Here is a 26,484-nt window from a genome sequence, read left to right as displayed (position 1 = left end):
TAGGGTTAATGGAACTCACCGAGGCGCGCGCATGCGCGCCATGCGTGCATACATCGGCGTCGGTGATGGCCCTGCATCATAACGTTAACGTGGTCCGGTATAATCCAAAACAATGTGTGATCGCGTCGTACCATCGAGCTATCATTGCGGAAAGCCCCCGTTCACTTACAATGGAGCTAGAATGACGCTCTGTTTCCCAGAGCTCTGCGCACGTCATGCGCGTCACCAGCGCGCGTCATCAGCGAGCGCCGCTGAGGCTTATGGGTAATGTAGTGTTTTTGCTAATCTGGCGATAAAATAGTAATATTGATTATTATTTATTGGTAGAAAGGCCAGGAACGCCGATTTTGATATAAAGACGTTTCCAGATGTCTTTTTGACTATTTTCGCAGCCAATGTGTTAGAGTAATAACACACCATTTAGTCTTAGTCCTGTCTTATGGCCGGGCTACATCAGAAAACGTGCACGCACGTGTGCCCTGTCTGCGTGTGTGAAAAGCCCCATGCTACACCAAGGAGGGAGTATATGTGCGGGAGACCAGGGAGTTTGTGTACAAAGTGCTTACGCGCACGCACAAAATAGAACCGATCCTATTTTTACTGCATGCGTATCCGGGGCTCGCGCTATCCGTGAGCCTGGTGTAGCCGATATCATATTTATATATTGGATCTTTCCAACACGTATACGCACTGACGCGCATGAAAAGGCTTGGTGTAGCCCGGCCGTCAGTCTCCTGAAATTGTCTCAGTCGACTAAATATCAAAATATTTTAGTCTTTGTCTTTTAGGCTTCGTCTTTTAGGCTATGTCTTTTGGGCTAATTATAACCACATAAAAAAAGAAAAAAGTTCTCACTGTATGGTGTGTGCGATATATATATATATATATATATATATATATATATGTTACAGGATGTTTGGGTAACGCAGGACGTTCATTGTAAGAGCGCTTGTTTTGTCGTTCACCACACACTAATCACCACCAGGTGGCGACGACAGCCATTCACTCGCATTCACTAGTGAAGGCGCTGACGTCACTCGTTTGCGACTGTATTTACTAGCCTAGCCTAGCCTAGCCTAGCTTAGCCATTAGCTCCATTGTAGTCACTTGGACAGGGTGTTTATCATGGGCTTGCCCAGGCCTTACGGCCTGGGCATAAATATAACTATTGCATTCACCACGGCTTCGTAACTCGCGCGGCCGGCGGAGCGCCGCGCGAGTTACGAAGCCGTGGCTCTTCGCGGCCACTCGCACCTGCGGTGCTCGGGGGCGAAGAGCAGGACCAAGGTTCGCTGGCCTGCGCGCCGCTTGCAATGTCGTGGACAATCGAGCGGGCGCGGCTCCGCCTGGAGGATGTTGCTGTGGGCGACCGCTTGTTCCGCCCCGTGCTGCACACCGAGTGCTCCGTTTCTCGACCGTCCTGTTTCTCTTTAAAACCGTGACATATATATATACCGGTATATATATATGAAATTTAAGTTTACCATAATCACAGTAATCCTTAATCATAATCCATCATATTCAAGGGCTTTTGGAGGGAATGGGGCTGTTAAGTATGACATCATTTTGTAGGCAGAGGAGAATTTCTGCCCCCAGTTTCCGTGAATCTTTTTACTATTTTTACTATTTACACATTTTTCTTCTCTTTGTTGTTGAAAGGAAAGTGTTAGAATTATACTTTAGTCGTTATTTTTTAGTCGTTGTTTTTGCCAGACCCAGGGGGTCGGCCTACAAAAGGCTTTGTCGGTCTGTCGGTCTGTCGGTCGGTCGGTCGGTCCCTCTTTTCCTCAGTGTGCCTGTGTTTGCCTCTGACTGCTCATCTGCCCCTCCCTTCCCTTGCTCGGCTGATTGCCTTGAGTGCCGTCACCTGTACAGGACCAGCTGAGTTGAGTTGGCTGACGAGCTGCTGACACTATAAATTCCTCAGCCCATCTACAAGCTCAGAAACATTTCCAGCTGCTCAGCCTATACAATCCTGTGTGTTCATGTGTTAGTTCAGTGCCATACTAGTGAAAACAGCCGATCTACAAGCTCTTGCTATTAAGTGTCAAAGGAGAGAGGCCAGACTAACCCTCTAAGGCCCACGGTTGTAATATTACAACGTTTGTATTTTATCCAAAAAAAGGTTTAAATCATTTTATTTTAGCTCCCCCTACCACCTAAACACCACCATTGGATTCTATTGTTTAGTATTACAATGCCATTGGCCACAATATTTGCATATAAATACCCCCCACAGGGGCTGACATTCACACCCGCCACACCCGCTGAAATTCCAGAGTTTTGACGAACAACATCTCACTTTTTCATGGAAGCTATACCTCACAAAAACATAAGTAAAATGCCTGTACTATTTTTTTGGGTGATCATTAGAATGTCTAGAACATGTACATATGTTATTATTGTGAAAAATATCCCCCATATGTAAATTAGAGCATGATTTATGATTTTTGATTTATGGCTATAAAATCTTACAAAAACATTTTTTTGAAAAAAACATTACATTTTCCTCTTAATAGGACTCCTACAACACCATCTGATTTTTTTCAATTTTTTTATTTCAAGTATTTCTTAATGCGGGCCTTAGAGGGCTAAGATTGATCCACCCCCCCCCCCCCCCCCCCCCCCTTCCTTGCATTCTGATTTTCATTGCGGGTCTGGCAGAACCAGGTGACCTGGTCTAGTTTGAAATAGCGAGGGACAGAAAATGCTCTGGGGGCAGATTCTCCTGAATCTCCTCTGCCTACAAAATGATGTCACAGCTTAAAAGCCCCATTGAGACTCCAGTCACTTTCAAATTCTAAAGAGCACTGCAGAGGGCAGGTGTGACTCGTTAATGTTATATGCAGCAAGGCAATTATGCTTCTGCACTGTCAAATAGGCCTACATCTAATCTAAGATTAGTGGGACTCAAATGACCACTGGAGACCAAGGACTCACTTCATTGAAAACCAATGTCAATCACTGTATTATGAGTTTTATTAGATATTATATTGATTGCGACCGTAGGTCACAGTTTAGTACATACATGGGGAACTGGCGGCCCGGGGGCCACATGCGGCCCCCACCTTCACTTAACTCTTATACTGCTTTGGACGTTCCTGTTCGCCCCAATTCCCAAGAGACCTCCGCGCCAATACGGCGCTCGTTCGCGTTCGTTCGTTCGTTCGCTTACCTTGTTGAAGCTGATGAGGGGTCGCGCCGCCATGTACTGTAAACACATTTTCCGCGGTGATGGTGTAAAAAATCCATTATGCGTTAACATCAACGGAGACCAATTCATTTCCTTGTTGATTTCTCTGGCTGTGAGGCTCTGTGGCCAGTGACTGGTCTGAATGCACGTAACAGGCAAATCACATTCATTCTCAGCATGACGCCGCCCTCTGCTGCCTGGCAGACCAAAGTGCACTATTGCACAATCAAAAAATAAAAAAAAATAATAAATAAATAAATGTCTGTCTATCTACTATAACGTCGCAAAGGTAAGCAGCTTTTTGATGGCACCAGACCCAATAAATAAATAAATAATCTGGCAGTAGGAGAGTTAATGCGGCCCGCAGGTTGATACCGGAATACTGATATATTATTGATTTCATCTGTTACAATTCCAAACATGACCTGCTTTAATTCTGTCAGTTTATATTAGTAGCTTAAGTATTAAGTATTAAGTATTAAAATGTCTTCTTTTATGTCCAACATATTTGTATTTAGGTTCATAAAGTTAACATGAGTATATAACTAAATGCTTTTGAAATTAAATCAACATGTTACATTTCAGGATTCCAATTCAAAAATAAAACAAATAATTCAGGATTCCAATTCAAAAGAAGCAAAAATAGCCGATCTACAAGCTTAAAACGCATCGCAGCCGATCTACAAGCTCAAAACGCATCGCGCTGCGATGCGTTTTGAGCTTGTAGATCTGCTATTTTTGCTTCTTTTGTATGAGATACTAGAATGACAAAGTAGGACGTAGCGATATGCAATGTGGCCCTCTGGAGTGAAGGTGGAAATATAGTGGCCCTCTGGAGTGAAGGTGGAAATATAGTGGCCCTCTGGAGTGAAGGTGGAAATATAGTGGCCCTCTGGAGTGAAGGTGGAAATATAGTGGCCCTCTGGAGTGAAGGTGTAAATATAGTGGTCCTCTGGAGTGAAGGTGGAAATATAGTGGCCCTCTGGAGTGAAGGTGGAAATATAGTGTCCCTCTGGAGTGAAGGTGGAAATATAGTGGCCCTCTGGAGTGAAGGTGGAAATATAGTGTCCCTCTGGAGTGAAGGTGGAAATATAGTGGCCCTCTGGAGTGAAGGTGGAAATATAGTGGCCCTCTGGAGTGAAGGTGGAAATATAGTGGCCCTCTGGAGTGAAGGTGGAAATATAGTGGCCCTCTGGAGTGAAGGTGGAAATATAGTGGCCCTCTGGAGTGAAGGTGGAAATATAGTGGCCCTCTGGAGTGAAGGTGGAAATATAGTGGCCCTCTGGAGTGAAGGTGGAAATATAGTGGCCCTCGCCATCATCAAAGTTGCCCACCCCTGGTTTAGTATGTCACAGCTTGTCCGTATGTATATCTCTCTATAACGCCTGACACTGTGGTTCCCCTGACACATCACTGTGACATCACAGGTGATATCACAGGTGACATCACTAACATAATCCCTTTTATGCCCATATATGGAGTTCCTTGATGTCATCAATATTAAGCCCATATCTAACAGGATATCATATGGGAATGCCCATATATGGAGTCCACATCGGCCACATACCACACTAACAGAATCCATATATTGCCAAGACAGATGGCCAAGACGGGAGAGTGTTTTCTGCAGGTGTTTCAGTCCGAGTGTATCAAAGGGTGCCTTCGGAAATGCGCCCCGGGTGTGTGCTCAGTGTAGTGAGTGCCTAAACCCAACCCTAATCCTAACCCTAACCTCAGTAAAACTATGCCTAAAACTAACCCTAAACCTAACCAGACCCGGTGCACATTTGTGAGCTTGTAGATCGGCTATTCTTTGGCAAATGCTCCGCCTCAGGATAACAGATCTTGGGGATATATTCCGATTATCGCGATAACATCGTAAATCTCGACATGAAACCTTTCACATCGTCCCGTCCCCTATATACGCAGGACTGGTCAACATCCCCGTGGCGGCGGCGACGGGCCGGCAGTTCGTGGAGAAGTGGTACCCGGTCAGCACGCCCACGCCCGCCAAGGGCAAGGCGTCGGGGCCCATGATCCGCATCAAGGCGCGCTACCAGAGCATGAGCATCCTGCCCATGGAGATGTACAAGGAGTTCGCGGAGTACACCACCAACAACTACATGCTGCTCTGCTCCGTGCTGGAGCCCGGCATCAGCGTCAAGAACAAGGAGGAGATGGCCTGCGCCCTCGTCCACATCCTGCAGAGCACCGGCAAGGCCAAGGTGAGTGGTTTTTAGTTTTTTTGAAGCGGTGAAAGCCGCTTCCAAGGAGTGGCTTTGTCTCTCCCGTATATGTCTTTTTTGAGGATTCCCATAGATTCTCAAGGACTGGCTTTGTCTGTCCCGTACATGTCCCGCACATGTCCTGTGCATGCAGAATTGAGGATTGGTCAAGCTTCACATGACAATTTGGCCCTCCAGACAAAATCATTCATTCATTCAGAATTCATAAAAAGACTGATTGAAGACTTTATTCGAAGTTTGCAATAGGAAAAAGGTACAGTTTCATGACGGTAGGGCTGTCACGATTATGACATTTTACATGACGATTAATTGACCCTCAAATAATTGCGATTAACGATTTAATTGTGTTTTTGTCGTTGACAATTACATTTCTGTTTGGCTTTTAGGCTTTGAAGTTGCACATGGCAGATATGACACATGACCTTAAATATACAATGAAATTACTGACATATTTGACAACTTTATACTTAAAAAAGAACATTGATAGTGGAAATAGCCGATCTACAAGCTCACAACGCGTCGCGATGCGACGCGTTGTGAGCTTGTAGATCTGCTATTTCCACTACTTTTTGAAAGTGTTTGGAAACTATATTAACATTTCTCAACATGGAAACGATTATGACGATTATGCAAAAGAATTGCGATTATCTCAAATAATTGCGATTAGACGATTATGTAATAATTGTGACAGCCCTACATGACGGTACAGTTAACTGGTGCACGGTCAACTAAAAGGAGATCCTAGGAAAGCACTCACCCTGGCCACAATATGACTTCCGGTTGGTTCTAGCGGAAGTGGCGGAAGTGCTGTGTTTAACGGAAGTTACGTCATGCGTTGTAGTCTTCTGTTGAAATTCTCACGGCGGAAGTTGAACAGTCTCTGCCTGATTTGTCACCAGGCTTTTATCTTCGCAGATGAGTGAAAGCCTGGCTACGCGAGGCTAGAAAGCACCTGGCTTATTTACACAGGAAACCATTGAAGTATCTCATATAACATTGAATGACAGATAGACGGATAGAACACAGTACTATGCAGTAGATATAGTAAAAGAAAGGTAAATAAAAAATAAAATAAACAGTGCAGAAAAATATACAGTAGGTAAATACAAAGAGGGGTCAGGGGAGGCTGGGCTAGGTTTGTTATTGCCAGTTGCCAGTTAAGTGGTTTTTCAGGGCGATTTTAAAGGATGCTAGGGAACCACACTCCTTTAAGGCCTTCGTTAAGGCGTTCCACATTTTGGTTGTATAGCAGAAGAACGAGTTTGACCCTTTGTTTGAGTTGACTTTGGGTTGAATGTGATCTGTGGCGCTGCCTCTGGTATTGTAATTTTGGACGTCCTTAACGTTTATAAAGTATTTTGCCAGGTACATGGGTATCTTAGTGGTGTAGTGTATCTTGTACACCAGGCCCATTGCAAGTTGCTGTACTCTGTTATCTATTCTGAGCTACTTAGTGGTGAGGTGAGTCTGATAGGGAAGGTCACCGCCAGGGGTGTAGTTGTCCCGATTTTTAATGAAGCAAACGCGGAACTGAAAGTTCCTATGAACCGAAAGTTCCTAGTTGCGCCGTTCTGGCACCAGAAGCAACATGTTCTCCATAGGATTCCATTCATTTCCCCTGAACATTTACATTTGATTTTCTTACCTTAATCATTGTCATAAATAGTTGGTATGGTTCCTGTTGCTAGTTCAAAGCCTCGTTTCAATCACCATGATATGCGTTTTGTGAAAATATGGTCCAATTTATGTTATATTTGATGTTAAAGTTTTACTATGTAACTTTTTTTATAAAACAAATCTTAAAATTGTCCTAACTGTTAAATCGCTAAAGTTTTAGAACACCCACTCCGTTATTTTCAGCTTCTGAAGCCTTCTCTTTATATGTTTTCTTTGAGCCGTGAGGGGGGGAGAATTTCGCGCCATGATTACGTAATCTGCATCATCTGTATACGTTGTGTATACGTTGCCCAATCACATCGCCGATCATGCACACATGGTACACTACCGGCCAATGCAGCGCATCTTGAAGTGGGGTCGCCATATTTGTAGTCGCCCGTGTGTCTCTTTACTCAAAAGGTAATTCTCGCCTACCAGGCAGGGTGAAATAGTCCGTTTCTCCGGAATGCCTGAACGCACAGGAACCAGGGACCCCTCTAAAGATAGCTCTCGGCGTTGTGGAGGCAGACGCGGGGGTGTGAACGTACGAAAAACGGGCGAAAGACGCGAACGCGACCGCGGTTTGCTATATGGCTACTGACCACTAGTTGAGAATCTTACACAGTATAGCTTTAAAGCAGGGTATGCTGTAGGAGGGGCTTGTGATGATTCTTCTTCGTGTGCTTTATTTTCGGCAAGCTCAAGACAATGTCCCATGTATCCCTGCGGTTGCACTTGACTGTTGGCAGCCAATAGCATTCCTCTGGTACCATTAAAACAATGATGGCGACACCCATACCAAGGGCCAAAAAAGCGTCATTTTCGCTGCATAGAAACCAATGGCTTACGACTGTCCATATTTTTTACAGTCTATGGTCACCGCTGCCGCCACCATCGTGATTTCTCCGTTCTCTCCATCCATCAGTGGTTCTCAGCCTTTTTTTCCTCAACTTTTCTCAAACGCGTCCGTGGTCGCGCTGGATTTTAACCACGTTAACCCTCTAAGGCCCAAATATAGAAATACTTGAAATAAAAAAATTTAAAAAAATCAGATGGTGTTGTAGGAGTCCTAATAAGAGGAAAATGTCATGTTTTTTAAGGTTTTATAGCCATAAATCATAAATCATAAATCATGCTCTAATTTACATATGGGGGATATTTTTCACAATAATAACATATGTACATGTTCTAGACATTCTAATGATCACCAAAAAAAATAGTACAGGCATTTTACTTATGTTTTTGTGAGGAATAGCTTCCATGAAAAAGTGAGATGTTGTTCGTCAAAACTCTGGAATGTCAGCGGGTGTGGCGGGTGTGAATGTCAGCCCCTGTGGGGGGTATTTATATGCAAATATTGTGGCCAATGGCATTGTAATACTAAACAATAGAATCCAATGGTGATGTTTAGGTGGTAGGGGGAGCTAAAATAAAATTATTTAAACCTTTTTTTGGATAAAATACAAACGTTGTAATATTACAACAGTGGGCCTTAGAGGGTTAATCATTATTTTATGCTTTAACTATTGACAAATAGCAGATATATAAGCTCACAGCGCGGCACTCGTGTCGCTCTGTGAGCTTGTAGATCTGCTATTGCAGTTTGTAGATCTGCTTTGCGCACAATCGTGATTATTTTAACCCGTTTATCTATACATGTCTTCTAAATCCTCCTTCTAAATCTGTGGTTCTCAAACATGTCAAAGACTCCCCCAAAATTACATGCATTTGGCTGCGGACCCCATCTCAAAAAATGTTGTTCCAGGGACCCCCAGAAGCAGAGATTTGCAAAAGTTTGCTTTGAAAGATATATATTCAAAGATTTGCACTTTAAAGTGCCGCGCTGCAAGCGCTTTGAATATGTATATTGTATATTTTTAAAAGGGAACATTTTTAACATAAAGCTTTGCTTCTTGGGATCCCTGGCGTGAAATAGTTTCTGATGGGGGTCCTCAACCAAACCGACATTTTGGGGCCCTTGAGACACGAAAACGTTTGCGAACCACTGTTCAGGGTTCCCACAGTCATGAAATTCCTGGAAATATTTTGAAATTAGAAAAATATTTTTCCAGTACTGGAAAAGTTTTGGAATTTATCAAGGGTTCTGGAAGGTCCTGGAGAAAATAGCTATGCATTGTCTTTGGTTATTGATTTTGTAAATACCTCTGAAATGACAAATTAAACATGGGCAGAAATTTGGAAAATAGCCGATCTACATGCTCACAACGCCTCGCAACGCTAGGCGTTGTGAGCATGTAGATCTGCTATTTTCACAATAGAACAGTGTTATACAAAATTCCTCAACTCTTAGTGCTCGTCAGGGTGCCGGGTTAAAACATGATTATTTCGGGGGTCACAGCCTGAACAGGTTGAGAACCACTGGCATACACTACCTGTCTTTGGGCATTGCGCATAGGAGTAACCGACCTGTTATTGAGCTGAATTATGGTTATATAGTCCTGGAAATTGGGTTAAATATTCTGGAAAGGTTTTGGAAATTAATTGGTAAAAATGTGTGGGAACCCTTATTTTTTATTTTTTATTATATATTTGAGTGGTGGTCTCACCGCCACTCCTGTAATTGGGTTTCACGATGTCGTGTCTGTCTGTCTGTATGTCTGTCGCCTGTCATACCTCTCTTGACCACACACACAGACCACAAACACACACACACACGTTGAAGGAGGGGCGCTATTGAGCAGGCTCACACACGTAGCAAGGAGGGCACGCACGCACACGCGCACACACACACACACACACACACACACACACACACACACACACACACACACACACACACACACACACACACACACGTCCGCGACTGGGTGGCTGCAACAGCACGCACAACGTTGTGTGTGTGCTCGCGCTAATGTTGCAGCCGGAGACATAACTCTGAGCACGGAGAAAAGTCCGACGCTGAGGTATACGCAATGTTGTGGTTTGATTGGAAGTGGCTGCCGCTGAATGGAGCTTCCTGCTTGTGTTCCCACTACTTTACCTTTTTCGGCGCTGTTGTGTGCAGTCTGCACTGCAGCCTCGTCCGTCCGTCCGTCCGTTCAACACACATCACATCACCCAAGTAAATCCTGGCTTATACTTCTTCATCACGGCGTGTTCCGTGACAAAATGTGTCTGATCTACAAGCTCACAACGCGTCGCGGATTGCAATCCATGTATTTGACTCTTTTTATTTGACTATTTTTATTTGACCACCACTCAGTTCACAACAAGGTGTGATTTTTTTACTTTGAATAGCTTTTCTGAGAAGTGGTGGATTTCAATGGCGTAATTATTCTTGTGCGTGAGCCCACCCAGCCCCTTGGCCCTGCCCGCTCATACAGTGAACTCTTGACCAGATCAAGGAGGAGACAGCAGGTGATTTCCTGTTCTCGCAGAAGCGGTATTGCATTTTTTTTTTGAAGGAGCGCTACTGCGCTAATCCCTAAGCATGTCCCCCCTGCCGGGCTAACACAGCTCAGACATTCCTCTGTAGCATGCCAGACTGCCCTGCCGTGCTCTGTCCCGCAACGGGAGGTCAATTAGCCAGAGATAATCTTCAAATCCATCTTAGACAGCTGTATTTTTGCCATGACTTGTACTGGCTTCGCTCCCTGTCTCTGCGTAGCATTTAACCCATTTAGGCCTAAGAATTATTGAATGCTTTAACCAGTGAAAAATAGCAGATATATAAGCTCACAGCGCGGCACCGAGTGCCGCGCTGCGAGCTTGTAGATCTGCTATTTTTGAAAAAGTCGTGAAAATGTGTGCAAATCTTTGAATATATGTATTTTCAAAGCAAATGTTTGTAACTCAAATTTTGCTTCTGGGTGGTCCCTGGAACTAAATATTTTGAGATGGGGGTCCGTGGCCAAATAAATATAATTTTGGGGGTCCTTCACATGAAAAGGTTTAAGAACCACTGACATAGTAGTCTCTCAAGAACAGACTAAGTGAGCTCCATTTAAGTGAAAAGGACCTTTTCTTTGACGATGGCTGGCCAGATTGCTGACATAGAAACATAGGTTTTTCAAAAAACCTTAGAAGGATTCAAAAGACACTTATAGAATCGGGTCAAAATCACGATTTTTTCAAAAATAGCAGATCTACAAGCTCGCAGCGCGGCACTCGGTGCCGCGCTGTGAGCTTGTATATCTGCTATTTTTCAATAGTTAAAGCATAAAATAATGATACACAATATAGTGTACCCGTTCTGAATGGGTTAAACAAACACTTCCTGTTTGGGGGAGCCTAAACAAACTACGATTTTGGCTACACACATACACACATTGGTGGAAAAAGTACTCGTATTTTTTACTTAATAAAAGTATTAATACTGCATTGTAGAAATACTCTGTCACAAGTAAAAGTCGGGATATACTAGTACAAAGTACAGAGGTGGTACAAAGGTTTTGGTATCAAAATGACAATGCATCGCCAGATTCGCCACACATTGTGAGCTTGCTATTTTCAAATGTCTTAAATGTATATAGGGTTGAAGTGGTTGGTGTATGTTTTTTTGTAATAATCCAAATCTACAAAGGCACTAGTAACTAAAGTGTTCAATTCATTAATTGTAGTGGAGTCAAAAAGCATATGCCTCAGAAATACAGTGGAGTAGAAGTAAATATATTTGAAATCGGAAATACTCCAGTTAATACCTCTAAATTGCACTTAAAGCTGTACTGTGGAAGCTGCTCAACTAGTGGTCAGTAGCGGTATTGCTTTTTTCGGCCGGAGGACCACCGCGGCCGTCGCGGGCACCTCCGCCTCGCCGATACGCATCCGTAGAGCCGTCTCCCGTCATTTTTAGACCAGGATTGAGGGAGTAGCAATCAAGATTCCTTCACCAATGTAAACACAGTTGCTGAGGGAAGCTACTTCCTTTAGAGACAGCAAGACTCGCTGTGATTGGCCGGTGGTGTACGATCGGTGCTGTGATTGGCCGGTCGTGTATCATGTGGGAGATGACATAATTTTGCCGGGAAATTCTCCCCCCCTCACAACTCATAGAAAACATATAAAGAGAAGGCTTCAGAAGCTGAAAATAACAGAGTGGGTGTTCTAAAACTTTAGCGATTTAACAGTTAGGACAATTTTAAGATTTGTTTTATAAAAAAAGTTACATGGTATAACTTTAAGTACCGTACTTGCGTACGCCGTACATGTACTTGGTTACTTTACAACTCTGCACCCACACGCTTGTCTTTTTTGGCATCTGGAACTCGCATCAAGGAGGAGGGTTCACAAGAAGTCAACATCTTGCTTTGCTTGTTGAAAACCCCCCTCAGTCGCAGCCAGAACTGCAGACTCACTCTCAATTTTCCACTACAGTCAAGTCACCTCTTCTGACTCCACCTCACCTCAGTTAGCCAGGGGCGTCGCACCAAATTCTGGGCCCTGGGTACAAATCTACAAGCAAAATCTACAAGCAAATCTACAAGCTCGCAGCGTGCGCTGTGAGCTTGTATATCTGCTATTTTTCAATAGCTAAATAGTTAAGGCCCCTCCACCTTGAGCCCTAGTAACTCAGTCCCACCCTTGTGACGCCCCTTCCCTTAGCGCTCCTCTGCTGCTGATGCTATTATCATTTTACTTTTTTTTACATTTTCATATGCAGACTACGTCTACGTTTCATATGACAGATTACTTGTTCACGTTTTTGTTATTTGGGGCTAGGGGGCGCCACATCCGCGTGTGATAGGAACTTTATTTGTTGGACTCGCTCTGTTAGCCCCGTGTTGTGAACTTTCTTTATATATTTAAGTTATGTGTTATAATTTCCATGTGCAGCTTCAAAGCCTAAAAGCCAAACAGAAATGTAATTGCCAACGACAAATACACAATTAAATCGTTAATCGCCATTATTTGAGTGACAATTAAAGGTATATTCAGTGATTGTATTTCATTCAAATAAAAATATAATTGGTACATAAAAAAAAAAAAAAATGATGTCATTTTAAAGTATTGCAAACCAAATAAAGTGATATTTGTGTTTAGTTACTGTACATTTTGTTTTATTATGGTAATAACATTGAGAGCTTCTGCTCTGCTGGCCGCACTGCATGTTGCTGCTCTGAAAGCTTAGTGCAGTCTAAAGCCCGCCCGCTCTATGTATCTGGTACTTCGCGTGCGCGGTACGTGCGCGATACTTCACACACGCACGAGGGCCTCTTTATTTCCCAGGGGCCTCTTGTCATATAAATCCGGCACTGGTGATTGGGTCTAATGATCAAAACGAGAACATTATAATGGTGTAAAAAAATCTATAACAAACTAAACATTTCCACACTGTAAGGCCAGTAAGGGACAAGTTCACCCCCGGCTACTTTCATTATCACTGAATACACCTTTAATCGTCATGTAAAATGTCATAATCGCGACAGCCCTAGTTTTCAAGGAAAAAAACTGCATTGCAGAACCCATCCACAGTCTTTCGGCCGGTCACACGGATCAGTTTCCAAAGCTCTGTGCCGTTGTTAGCAGCTGCTCTTCTACAGCCACGTTTTCCTAGCGACTACCTTGGATTTCGAAGTCCCCCCCCCCCCCCTCCCACCCCCAGACATGATCGTGGGCGGACATCTCTTCCGACTTGTCTGGCAAAACGCGAGACTAAAAAGACATGTTCTAATTGTTCGGGAGAAACGTAGCCGTCATGCTGACGTGATGCCATTTTGACAAGAAGCAAGCAGCTCCATGCTGTTATCCTTTTGCTAACATGAGTCATAAACATCTCCTGCTTCTGGTTGGAGTCAGTCAGTCCGTCAGCATATCTTTCAGGGGTGTCGCACCAAATTCTGGGCCCTGGGTACAAGGATTCACTCGCATTTTGATGCTTTAACTGTTGAAAAATAGCAGATATACAAGCTCACAGCGTGGCACCGAGTGCCGCGCTGCGAGCTTGTAGATCTGCTATTTTTGAAAAATTTGTGACAATGTCTGAATATTTCAAATCCTTCTAAGGGTTTTTTTTTTTTTTTTTTAAACCTGTTTCTATGTCAGTGGGGGTCAGCTATTTTCATGTGAAGGACCCCCAAAATGATATGTATTTGGCCACGGACCCCCATCATATTTTGTTCAGGGACCACCCCAGAAGCAAAATTTTAGTTACAAAATTAATGTTAAAATGTTATAATGCTTAAAAACATTTTCACGACTTTTGAAAAAATAGCATATCTACGAGCTCGCAGCGCGGCACTCGGTGCCGCACTGTGAGCTTGTATATCTGCTATTTTTCAATAGCAATAGTATAAAATAGTTAAGGCCCCTCCACCTTGGGCCCTGGATACTCAGTCCCACTTCCCCACCCCTTGTGACGCCCCTGCATATCTCCTCTCCTTCTGCCTTCGTCAGTGTCTGGGACGCAACCTTCATGTTCTTGACAGCTTCTCATCAGCACAGCCTTACAGTTCTCTCTCTCTCTCTCTCTCTCTCTCTCTCTCTGTCTCTCTCTCTCTCTCTCTCTCTCTCTTTTTCTCTCTCTCTCTCTCTCTCTCTCTCTCTGTCTCTCTCTCTTTCTCTCTCTCTCTCTCTCTCTCTCTCTCTGTCTCTCTCTCTCTCTCTCTCTCTCTGTCTCTCTCTCTCTCTCTGTCTCTCTCTCTCTCTCTCTCTGTCTCCCATCCCAGCTCAGCGCAGAGAACTGCTGTACAAAGTGAGATCTATATCCACTGTGTGCTGTGTGGATCAAGATTTATTTTGTTTTATTTAAGTATACCGAACACAACGTCGTTGTCTGTCTGTCCAAAACGTACTTTTCAGGATCTAATTCAAAAGCACAAGTAGCAGATACATATATTATTATTGAAAGGATAGCGCCTTGAGATGTATCATTTTGCTTTCGAGGGGGTCCTTTATTACATGATGGCCTGATTGCAATTATTTCAGCTAATCATAATCATCTTTTGCATAATTGTTAATCGTCTTCATTCAGCTGTAAGAAAACATCTGGATGAAATTATCCGAAATGTCATATCATTATGTCCACGTCATTGCCCGTGACAACAAACACTCAATTCCTGTTTTTGGCATTTTGGGGGCGGTGGTGAAAAAACATAATAAATGTCCTAAAACAGCCTCTTAGCCTCAGGTTCACGTGCTGTGAACTCGTAGATTGCCTATTTTCACTATTTCTTTTAGCCGCATTCAAAAAAAAAAGTTACTAGTAAAATTACAAAGGTATTGGCATCAAAATATACTAAAGTTTGTCAAAATGTGTCAAACACGATAAGTCGGGTGGAAATCTCATATCCCGACTGGTTGTGAGCTCGTTTGTAGATCGGCTATTTTTGAATAAGCATAAGATGGGCTAAAAGTACAATATTTAGGTCTGAGATGTAGTGTAAACTAGGGCATTAAGGAAAAAGTCGACAAGTCGACTCAGTTGACTTCATTACACAAGTCAACTCCCACCAGAGAAAGTCGAAAGTTGAAGTTGAAAAAAATAAAATATTAATACTTTCTATTGTGAAAATAGCAAATCTACATGCTCACAACGCCTCGCGATGCGAGGCGTTGTGAGCATGTAGCATGTAGCATGTAGCATGTAGCCTCTATATGTTATATGTTATTTTTATAGCAATTAATCGCCAACTAAAACATAATGATGGTGCCAGCCCTAGTCATGTGCCATAGATTGGGAGCTGATAGCTGTTGATGGATGTTAAAGGGATCCCTGGCTAATACAACAAATATGCCTTAATACATTATAATTGTCCTCTATAGCTACAATGTAAAATTAAAAACACCTCAATTATTTTATTTCTTCTAGAAATAGCTAATCTTTCACTCAACAGGGGAAATGCCCGTCGCAAGTTGATGATGTCATAAATGTCATGTGTGATCTATCCCTATGGAATTTATGGCATGCATGTGAAAATAAAAACAAACGTAATACTTCCTATGGTTAATATGAGCATATTTCAAATGTGTTTGTGTTTTTTTTTGCACATCCATGCCATAAATTCCATAGGGATAGATCACACATGACATTTATGACATCATCAACTTGCGACAGGCATTTCCCCTATTGAGTGAAAGATTAGCTATTTCTAGAAGAAATAAAATATTTAAGGTGTTTTTAATTTGACATTGTAGTTATAGAGGACAAGTATAATGTATTAAGGCATATTTGTCGTATTAGCCAGGGATCACTTTAAGGTCTCTACATTTCCCTGGATGGACAGGGTCGCACTCTTAATGACTTCACATTAAACGTCAGTATTCCTGTGAAACACTATAACCTTATTTCTCACCTCAGAATGCGCTGACTCTGCTTTTTTCTGGTTGCCAGGGAACTAGCTTTAAAAATATTAATGATGAAACTTTAATGCTGAAAGGGATGTTGTTGTTTCAAGGTTGCTTCTCGGTTTGTGTCGGTGGTGGAAGAATGACTTGTTTTATTAAAGAGGTGGTGCCATAGTTTTGTACTTTTTCTGTTTTGTATGTGTCTATGAAGTTAACGTTACTCTAATACAGTGGTTCTCAACCTGTGGGTCGGGACCCACAGGGGGGTCCCCAAATTATTTTGGGGGGTCCCCAGATGATTAACTTACATGTGCACGGCAACATTGTTTTCTCACTCAAAAGTAAACAAACCAACATGAAGTTAAGTGTATAGAGGGTATCTGCACATTTCTAAAGTGACAATTTAAGGACTTTTTAATACCTCTAAAATGACAAATTAAACATTGGCCAAAGTGTAAAATATTAGAGGCAGAAATTGTGAAAATAGCCGATCTACATGCTCACAACGCCTCGCAGCGCGAGGCGTTGTGAGCATGTAGATCTGCTATTTTCACAATAGAACCATATTATACAAAATGTAATGCCTCAACTCTTAGTGCTCGTCAGGGTGGGGGGGTCCCCAGTTAAAATATGATTATTTTAGGGGTCACGGCCTGAAAAGGTTGAGTCCGATATTTCCGTGACCGTGGAGAGCGAAGGTCCGTTTCTCAGTGGTTTTGTCAACTATGAAGGTTAAATAACAAATTGAGCTCCCATGTCCCTCGCAAAAATGTGAGCAAAATGTTTGACAGCCGCTGAAAGTTTGTATCTCATTCACTTAATATACACTGTACTATAAAGGAAACAAATACCCACCATAAATCTGCTTTAAGTAGCATGTGAGGGGTCAAACTAGGGTTTTTTAATTATTCTCTGAATCCATTGCAAGCATTTGTTTTGCATGAAAAACATTCCTTGGGCTAAAAACGGCCTGACGAAACTATGGTTTAGTGATCAGTCATCACTTTTCACAGTATTTTGGGGTTAGTTTTTAGCCCAACGGACCTCCGCTCTCCACGGCCACGGAAGTATCGGATTCTATCGGATTCTACCCAGCTACACCTTCTTCCCTGTGTACGTATTTTCCGGACTATAAGGCGCACCGGACTATAAGGCGCACTGTCAATGAATGGTCTATTTTCAAACTGTTTTCATATATAAGGCGCACCGGACTATAAGGCGCACATAATAGGCGCTACCGTTGCGTTATGCATCCAACAGATGGAGCTGTGCTAAAGGGAATGTCAATGTCAATGAATGATCCATATATAAGGCGCACTGGACTATAAGGCGCACTGTCGTTTTTTGAGAAAATTAAAGGCTTTTAAGTGCGCCTTATAGTCCGGAAAATACGGTATTTTTGTTTACTTCCTGCATTACATTTTTTAACTCTTTCTGTACACTTTTTTTGAAAGGATCTTCCTCCTAGTATAATCATACTAGCTTTTTCAATAGTTAAAGCATTCAATAATTCTAACAAAAGTGACATGGTGCCGCTTTTAAGTGCAGTACATGAGTAAGTGCACCCGGTGAGGCAGATTGAGTCATGACATCCTCAGCAGTAGGATGTGTCTGACTCGACCAGGGACGTGCTGGCCATTGGGAAAAGCGGGACAACTCCCGAACGGCCGGTTCATTCCCGGCCAGTCCAGGCCGGCCATTAGGAAAAAAAATAAAAATAAAATGTCGGCCATCGTTCCATTCTTGTATCTCCAAGTTTCAAATTTGTAGATTTTTTCTCAAAGCAAAGCCCTGCTTCATCATACAAGGCCGTCTCACAAAAGTAGTGAAAACAGCAGATCTACAAGCACACAACGCCTCGCGGTGCGAGGCGTTGTGTGCTTGTAGATCGGCTGTTTTCACTAGTTTGAAATCATTTTTAAAATCATAAATACAAAACAAACGGTTTTGGACATACAAGGTTTCCACCCGACAACGACGAAATATAACTCATGTAATTGGCCCACTGGCTTGTCACTTGTCATGATCTGAAATGGCAAATCTTTGAGTAGCAGCGCTATAGAGAGAGATCTCTCTCTATAGCGCGCAATGAGGGCCTCTCCAACTCTTTTCCCAGGCTGAATCAGGGGCCCAGCACGTCCCTGGACGTGTCTGACTTGGCTGAACAGTTCGGCGTGTCACCGCTCCCTTCTCCTGCGGGCCTCGTTGAAAGAAGAATGGCTGCTATAAGTCTTAAGTGAATCTGGAGAATTGAACCCATATATTAGACTGCTGTAAAAAGAGGAATTTAGTCCTTTAATTAAATCCGGGTGTCGAGCTAAGCAGCAGTCCTCGTTGTTTCACCGGCTTTCGTCTTAGCGGTAAAAGCACTTTTTACAGTGTAAAACAGGACAATGAAAGGCTATTACTGGGATGATTAACACTGCTAACACGCGTAGCTATAGGCCTGGGGTTCCCAAACCTTTTTGTCTCAGGGCACCCCATAAATATATATTTTTTTTATCCGAGGCACCCCTACATTATGTTTTTCACTCCCAGCACCTTATATTTCTAGCATATCGTCATTGTCAGGTGGAAACATTGTATGTCGTTTTGTATTTATCATCTAAGACATTTATTAAACTAGTGAAAACAGCAGATCTACAAGCACACAACGCCTCGCATCGTGAGGCGTTGTGTGCTTGTAGATCTGCTGTTTTCACTAGTTTTGTCAGACAGAGGTTTCTGCCTGACAGTAATGATATTTTAGTGATTATGTTGCGAGGAAAACGTTGAGATAATAGCCATTTTGGTTAGAACTGACTGAAAATAACTTTGTACTTTGTACAAGTTTAAAATGATACTAAATATTTTTTCAAGTGTCCAAATTAATTCCAAATATTATCAAATGATCTCGCGGCACCCCTGGACTGCCGTCACGTTACCCCAGGGTGCCCCGTCACCCACTTTGAAAACCCCTGCTATAGGCAAGGCAGCCAACGCAGTCGCATTAGCGCCCGGGAGAGAGTGGAGAGGCACACAATACTTTGGGGCAACAGTTAATATTTACCATGCTCTCTGAAACCAGTAAGACTCCCTAATCGGGAGATAAGCGACCGTCTCATCGCATACACAAACTTGAGAAGGCAATCGTAGCCAATCGGGAGGGAATTTGGGAAATGGGACAGATCCATGTTGATGACATGACTTTAGAGATACTGTGTATCGCTTTAGGTGATTTTAGGCCAAAATCTGTAGGAGCAGTGTTGAAAAATGTTTTGCAAAAATCGGCCTGATGGTGGCGCTAGAAGAAGGGCATGTGAGAAATCAGGAGCGGAGGTTGTGATTTGTCATCCAATTTTGCGTGATTTTAGGCCAAACGTGTAGAAGCAGTGTGTTTTGCAAAAATATGCCTGATGGTGGCGCTAAATGGGACTCTATAGATACTGTGTAACTCCGGCCACGCACCGTTGTACTAAAGAAACGCGGCACTCGGTCAAAGTTCATGCTCAACGGGACAGGGTTGAAGACAGGTGGGAACGCTTCACCGCAAAAATCACGTCTGCACACTGCCGCCCGTTTCATATTTATTTTCGGACCAGGGTTGATTTTTTTCAGATTTTCGCAACTAGAGCTCTCTCTCCTCTCTTTAACTGAAAAACTTTTTTTGGCGGATTTTGGATTTCCAAAACGCAAAAGAAAAAAATGCAGCAGTGCGCAACCAGCTTTACTCTGGTACTGATGCAGCGATGCATCGCCATCAATTAAACAGTCTGCCGTCATTAATGTACAGTTGTACTAGTTGTCTTAATGGATGATATAAAAAAAAAAGGCTAAAAATATTCATATGACATTGGTTCTTCTCTTTTAGCTATGTAAAGTGTTTGGGCAACATTTTGTCATGAAGACATTAAAATGTGACCTAGATGCTGAGCTTGCAGATGTGTGCTGCGGTGCTCTGTGTGTGTGTGTGTGTGTGTGTGTGTGTGTGTGTGTGTGTGTGTGTGTGTGTGTGTGTGTGTGTGTGTGTGTGTGTGGCAAACACAAATATTCAGTTTTTTATGCTTTCAAATCCTCCCAACAGATATAATATCAAGGCAAGCATAAGCTCACTAACGTGCATTTCATTCCAATATGTATGACTGATAACATGACACTGCTGTTCCGTACTTATTCATATCCTGGTCTCCACTCGGAGATGTGGACCAGACTCTAGTGCTTTGAGGAGGGCCGGAGCCCCTCACCCCTCACACCACTAACAAGTTATTTTTAAGAATTGACCCACTGCGCTGACCGACGAGAATAAAGAAGCACAGGCTGTCCTGGAAAGCCTGGGCCTCCGTGTTTAGCCTGTGGCGAGCAGGAATAGTTTGTGGTTATTTGCTCTCTGTCTGTCTGCCTGCCGTCTCCTCAGCACCTGCACTCACTCTGCTGTTATTTAGTCTCGCAAGGGTATCCTGTTGCAGCTGCAGGACAACACGTCTGGGGTCTGTGACGATCCCCTTTCACCGTCTCGTGCCCATTTTATGCCCCCGGCGGTCAAGCAGCAGCGTAGACCGCTATATGCGTGCCGAATATAGACGATCTGGCTATATTCGGCACGCGACGCCGTCCGTTCAAAGTATCAGTCGCGCTTCTTTCTTCCTTCGCCCTCTATTTCTTATCTCTTTAATCCGAGCGTCTGCCCTCTATTAATACCAAGTCGTGCTTCTAATTTCAGCCCGACTATTGTAGCGTTTAGCTAGTCTGGTAACCAGACGATTCCGCCTTTGCGAAAAATGTAAAATACCCGTATTTTCCGGACTATAAGGCGCACTTAAAAGCCTTTAATTTTCTCAAAAAACTACAGTGCGCCTTATAGTCCAGTGTGCCTTATATATGGATCATTCATTGACATTGACATTCCCTTTAGCACAGCTCCATCTGTTGGATGCATAACGCAACGGTAGCGTCTATTATGTGCGCCTTATAGTCGGGTGCGCCTTATATATGAAAACAGTTCGAAAATAGACCATTCCTTGACAGTGCGCCTTATAGTCCGGTGCGCCTTATAGTCCGGAAAATACGGTAAATAAAATGCCCTCGTCAGATTTAAGAAATGTTATTTTGATCGATGTTTGCCAGTTATCTCTCCCGCGGTACCAACATCAATACACCATGGAGTTGTTAACTCATTTCGTGCTCCTGAAATTAACGGATTAAAATGTCCAGCTAGCCTTCCGCAGGCTGCATCCACGACCGTTGTCTTATTTTGAAGGCCAGAAGTCCATAGCGTAAACACTTCCGGTTTGACGTCATCGCGTCATTCACAGGAAGCGGTCATCGTCCACATGGTGTTGTGTAATGGCCGATCGGTGCTTTTCAACATGTGTTATATAAGCGAGAATCTACTGCCATCCTCACTTTGAAAGTGTTGTTTGGAGATAATAACATTAAGATGAGATTCCCCGTCTGCCTCAATGTTATGGGATTACTATTTTGTGCTTGTGGATCCGTGATGATGATTAATCGGTGAGGGAGATCGTCTCGGGACCTTCCGCGCATGTACCCGGTAGGATAACCGCCGTTACAGTAATATATTACTTTTCGCGAGTATACTCGGGATCGGCACCATGATACTCGAGTATTTTTCACGAGTATTCTCGGGATCGGCTCCGTATGAGTTAACAGAATCTTATCCAGCGACAACATATTCTATGTTTTGGGGTCTGAGAGGCTAAATCTCATCAAATGGTGGTACGTGGCTCAAACGCTGAATAAAAAAATGGACCTTGCTATATGAAAAAGGTTGAAAACCACTGCACCTTTTGGTGCATGACACAAAACATCGATCTTATCTGTGAGGAGAGACAGACAGAGGGGCCTCTGTGTCGATCCTGTCACTCGTTGAAGGGATTTGAAGCAGCAGCTCTTCGTTACGCCGTGGCCACTTGGTGTCGCACCAAGTTCTGGGCCCCGGGTACAAGGATTCACTGCGGGCCCCCCCATGAATGTTCTTCATAGGGGAGGGGGTTTAACCCATTTAGACTGGGTAAGCATTATTACACATTGTGTTGTGCTTTAACTATTGAAAAATGAGCAGATATACAAGCTCACAGTGCAAGCTTGTAGATCTGCTATTTTTGAAATATCGTGAACATTGTTTGCACTAACTAGCATTGACTGCTATGGTCTCTTTTGCAAGACACTTTATGTATATATTCTTATATATTATTCGCCCCCTCTATTGATGCACCTTCTCCTTATTGGTACTGTACTGCTCTTGTCTTTGTTTTTGTTTTTTTCCCTCTTATCTATCTTTCTTACGTCTCTGTAACTTTGTAAATAACTGTATACTGCTGTGCTACTACTGGACAACTAAATTTCCCCCTTGGGATAATAAAGGTATCTATCTATCTATCTATCTATCTAACATTTGTGCAAGTCTTGTACTTATTTCAAATCCTTCTAAGGTTTTTTGAAAAACCTATGTTTCTATGTCAGTGGTGCTCAAACTTTTTCATGTGAAGGACCCCCAAAATGGTATGTATTAGGCCACGGACCTCCATCTAAAACTATTCAGTGTGGCACTCTGTGCCGCACTGTGAGCTTGTATATCTGCTATTTTTCAATACCTAAAGTATAAAATAACGAAGGCCCCTCCACCTTGGGCCCTAGTAACTCAGTCCCACTCCCCCCCCCCCCCCCCCCCCCCTTGTGACGCCCATGGTGACAGATTGAGACCTTTGGGCCGCGCTGGCGCGCTCACTTCAGTCACAAAAGGCTCAGGTTGAAATGGAATCTAAGGTTTGCCAGGAATTTTCTTGTTAGAACCAAATGCAGGAAGATGCAGACAAAACTTGGGAGTGGAAAACAAACTTTTTCTTTCTTTTTTTCTTTTTTTTCTTTGTACTAGTAAACATACGGTACATACTTTTAGCCAACAAAAACAGGCTACAAAAAAAACGACAAACACTCAAGGAAACAAGACAGGTGTATACCCAGGGAAACTAACTAGACACAGGTGTACACAATCAACACTGGATAGCATGCATAGAGGCACAAAGATTGTGACAAAAATAGGAACACTATGACAGATTGTGACAGGGTCGGGTACCATTTGAATTGTGCCTTTTCTCCAATACCACCGACGGTTGTTTGACATGGATCCAATTCTAAAACTGCTAAGTTGTATATCTTCGTTGTTGGATGGAAACCATGAACAATTACTTTTCCGGAAATGTAAAAAAATAAAAAAATAAAATAAAGTGTTCCAATGGATCAAATGTAGTCATTATTTAGTCGCAACTCACAAGCTCTTGTGAATACCTTCATGTGAATACCTTCACGTTCCACCAAATATGGGCATGTATTTCCACCCTACTTCCCTAGTTCCGTGTAAACAAAGTAATAAAAGCGGTAATAGTAGTTCCTGCTCGTTTTGGATGGCATATGGATACATTATTCTAGCTCACAAGACATAGTAGCCCTTGTACATACCGGTAATACAACTGACATGGCTGAAAAGGCTCGGTATTTCAATTGAAGTCGCACTGTTTCTGATATCCCACTAAAACGTATGGGGGCGGGCTGCATTTGACAATGTGACGACGTCACTGGTCACGTGACCCCCACATCGTCACAACTCCGTTCCCCTCTCAACAGGAGGGGGGGGGGGGGGGCACTTAAGCTAATGTTCACTCATCAACATTAACATATATAAATGATATATTTGATTACTGAAAATGGGTGGTCATCCATTTATTTAAAAATCAAACCTCGGTTCGAAGTGAAGCGGTGAATTTTTATTCTATGTGTATTAGACTTTGAAATCAGCGTTCCAGATCTATACATTCTGTGTTCTAGATCTATAATTTCTATGTTATGCTTTAGTTCTATATTTTTATGAATTCTGAATGAATGCATGATTTTGTCTGGAGGGCCAAATTGTCATGTGAAGCTTGACCAATCCTCGATTCTGCATGCACGGGACATGTACGGGACATGTACGGGACAGACATTCTCACTCCTTGAGAATCTATGGGAATCCTCAAAAAAAAACATGTACGGGACAGACAAAGCCACTCCTTGGAAGTGGCTTTCACCGCTTCAAAAATGGGAGACCTTTTCTCTGGACAAACGGACAAAGCCAGATGTAGGAGCCGTTGGCTCCTGTTGGTTTCTGCCCGACACTAGCCTCGGGATCCAGACTTTTCAAGAAAGTCAACCTGGTTGTGCCAGACCCCCTGTCTGTCATCATCATTTATGACATCATGCCTTTTGTAGGCATGTCATCATCATGTCATCATCATATATACCCTTTATATAGAAAAACCGGACAGACATTTGCTTATGTAGGCCTACCCATTTCATGGGTCTGGCAAATATATGTAGCCGTTCAGATATCTTATTTTAAAGACCGGAAGTGGCGTCGCATGGAGCCTGTTCTCATTCTTAGCGAGCCTTTGCTGCTCCTCAGCCCCGTCCGCCCCCATTATAACTGAGGCATTTTCACTCGCTGGTAAGTAGACTAAATCGCGTCTGTTTCCCCCCTTTTAATAATGTTGTCTACCTTGGAGAGGCCCGTAAATGAGTTAAAAGCGGGAAAAAGACTTTAGTCTACTTACCAGCGAGTGAAAATGCCTCGGTTATAATGGGGGCGGACGGGGCTGAAGAGTCGCAAAGGCTCGCTAAGAATGAGAACAGGCTCCAGTAAGCTAGGCTAAGCTAGCTACTTCCATAGCTTTCCACGCTTACAATGGGAGTCGACGTAAGTGTCATAACTCTCTCCATTCTGCGGGTCTGGGTTAGACTAGCCTGAAAGTGTCTCTCTCTCTCTCTCTCTCTCAATCTCTCTCTCTCTCTCTCTGTCTCTCTCACACACACACCACACACACACACATGCACGCACGTACGCGCAAAGCAGCAGGGTAAACAGAGTGTTCTATTTGGGTCAGTGCATTGTAATGCTCTGGTAGCGGGCACTGCCAACCAAGCTGGCATGGATAATGGATTGTAGGCATGGGTGTTATAATGAGCCAAGCCAACACAAGGCTGATGGCTGGATGGATGGATGGTGGCTGTTGGAAAAAACATAATACATGACGGCTAGCCTTGTGAATGTCTTCTGTACATCCTAAATGTGGACAAACCAGCCGGAGCCTTAAATCCATTTAGGCCTGTAATGCTTTAACTATTGAGAAATCACACTCATGTGAACTGAGCGGTGGAGGCTGTGTGTGTGTGTGTGTGTGTGTGTGTGTGTGTGTGTGTGTGTGTGTGTGTGTGTGTGTGTGTGTGTGTGTGTGTGTGTGTGTGTGTGTGTGTGTGTGTGTGTGTGTGTGTGTGTCTGTGTGTGTGTGTGTGTGTGTGTGTGTGTGTGTGTGTGTGTGTGTGCGTGCGTGCGTGCGTGCGTGCGTGCGCGTGAGTGTGCCTGGCCTGAACAACAGCGCCCCTGCCTTAACATGTGTGGTCAGAAAAGGTATTGCAGGCTACATACAGACTCAGGCTACATACAGACAGACAGACAGATAGACAGAAACGCATACCCACACACACGGCCACGTATAGGAGACGATGTGACTGACCACCGCTCAAAAAATAGCAGACATACAAGCTCACAGAGCGGCACCGAGTGCCACACTGCGAGCTTGTAGATCTGCTATTTTTTTTAAGTTGCAAATCTTTGGATTTATACCAGTGGCGGACCGTGGGTTCAATACCCGGGCCTTCGCCATGGCTGCTGCGCATATGCACGCGCGTGCACATGCCCGCCCACGTGCACACGACCGCGCACGTGCCCTCGCGTAGCCACGATCTGACAATTAATTGCGCCGTACTGCCACTGCCTGCACCAGTAGCAGAGCCCAATACAATAAACTCAGTCACAAACAACCATATTTTCATAGCAACACGAAAGCAAGCAAAATATATGTTGATATACACACATGATTCAACAGGCTTCATCACATACCAGCCAAGCTTCTGGGAGACTGGGACTAGAGTTACACACTGCACAGTCTGCACACACGCACGCACACACACCCACCCACTGCTGAGCGCAGCAGTGAGAAGCTCAGTGGCGTCAGTTCAGAACAAGCTAAGGTATGGCAACATGACTGGTGTCTTGACACCAGTCATGTTGCCATACCTTAGCAACAGGCACGATGAAAAGTACATTTTTATTAT

General features: G+C 43.4%; 1 protein-coding gene across 2 annotated transcripts in view; it reads left to right on the top strand.

Moving 5' to 3' along the window:
• Window positions 1-26,484, top strand: part of LOC308300000 (disabled homolog 2-interacting protein-like) — a 176,764-nt gene that overhangs the window by 77,530 nt on the left and 72,750 nt on the right. For both annotated transcript variants that reach the window (XM_080743766.1, XM_080743765.1), the window contains exon 5: window positions 5,123-5,418. In XM_080743766.1, the coding sequence (XP_080599892.1) occupies window positions 5,123-5,418 (296 nt within the window). The remainder of the gene's footprint in view (window positions 1-5,122; window positions 5,419-26,484) is intronic.

This window comes from Nannobrachium achirus, assembly GCF_963921795.1.
Source record: "Nannobrachium achirus genome assembly, chromosome: 15".
NCBI classification, from domain to species: Eukaryota; Metazoa; Chordata; class Actinopteri; order Myctophiformes; family Myctophidae; genus Nannobrachium; species Nannobrachium achirus.
This window is presented reverse-complemented; position numbering and strand designations above follow the sequence as displayed.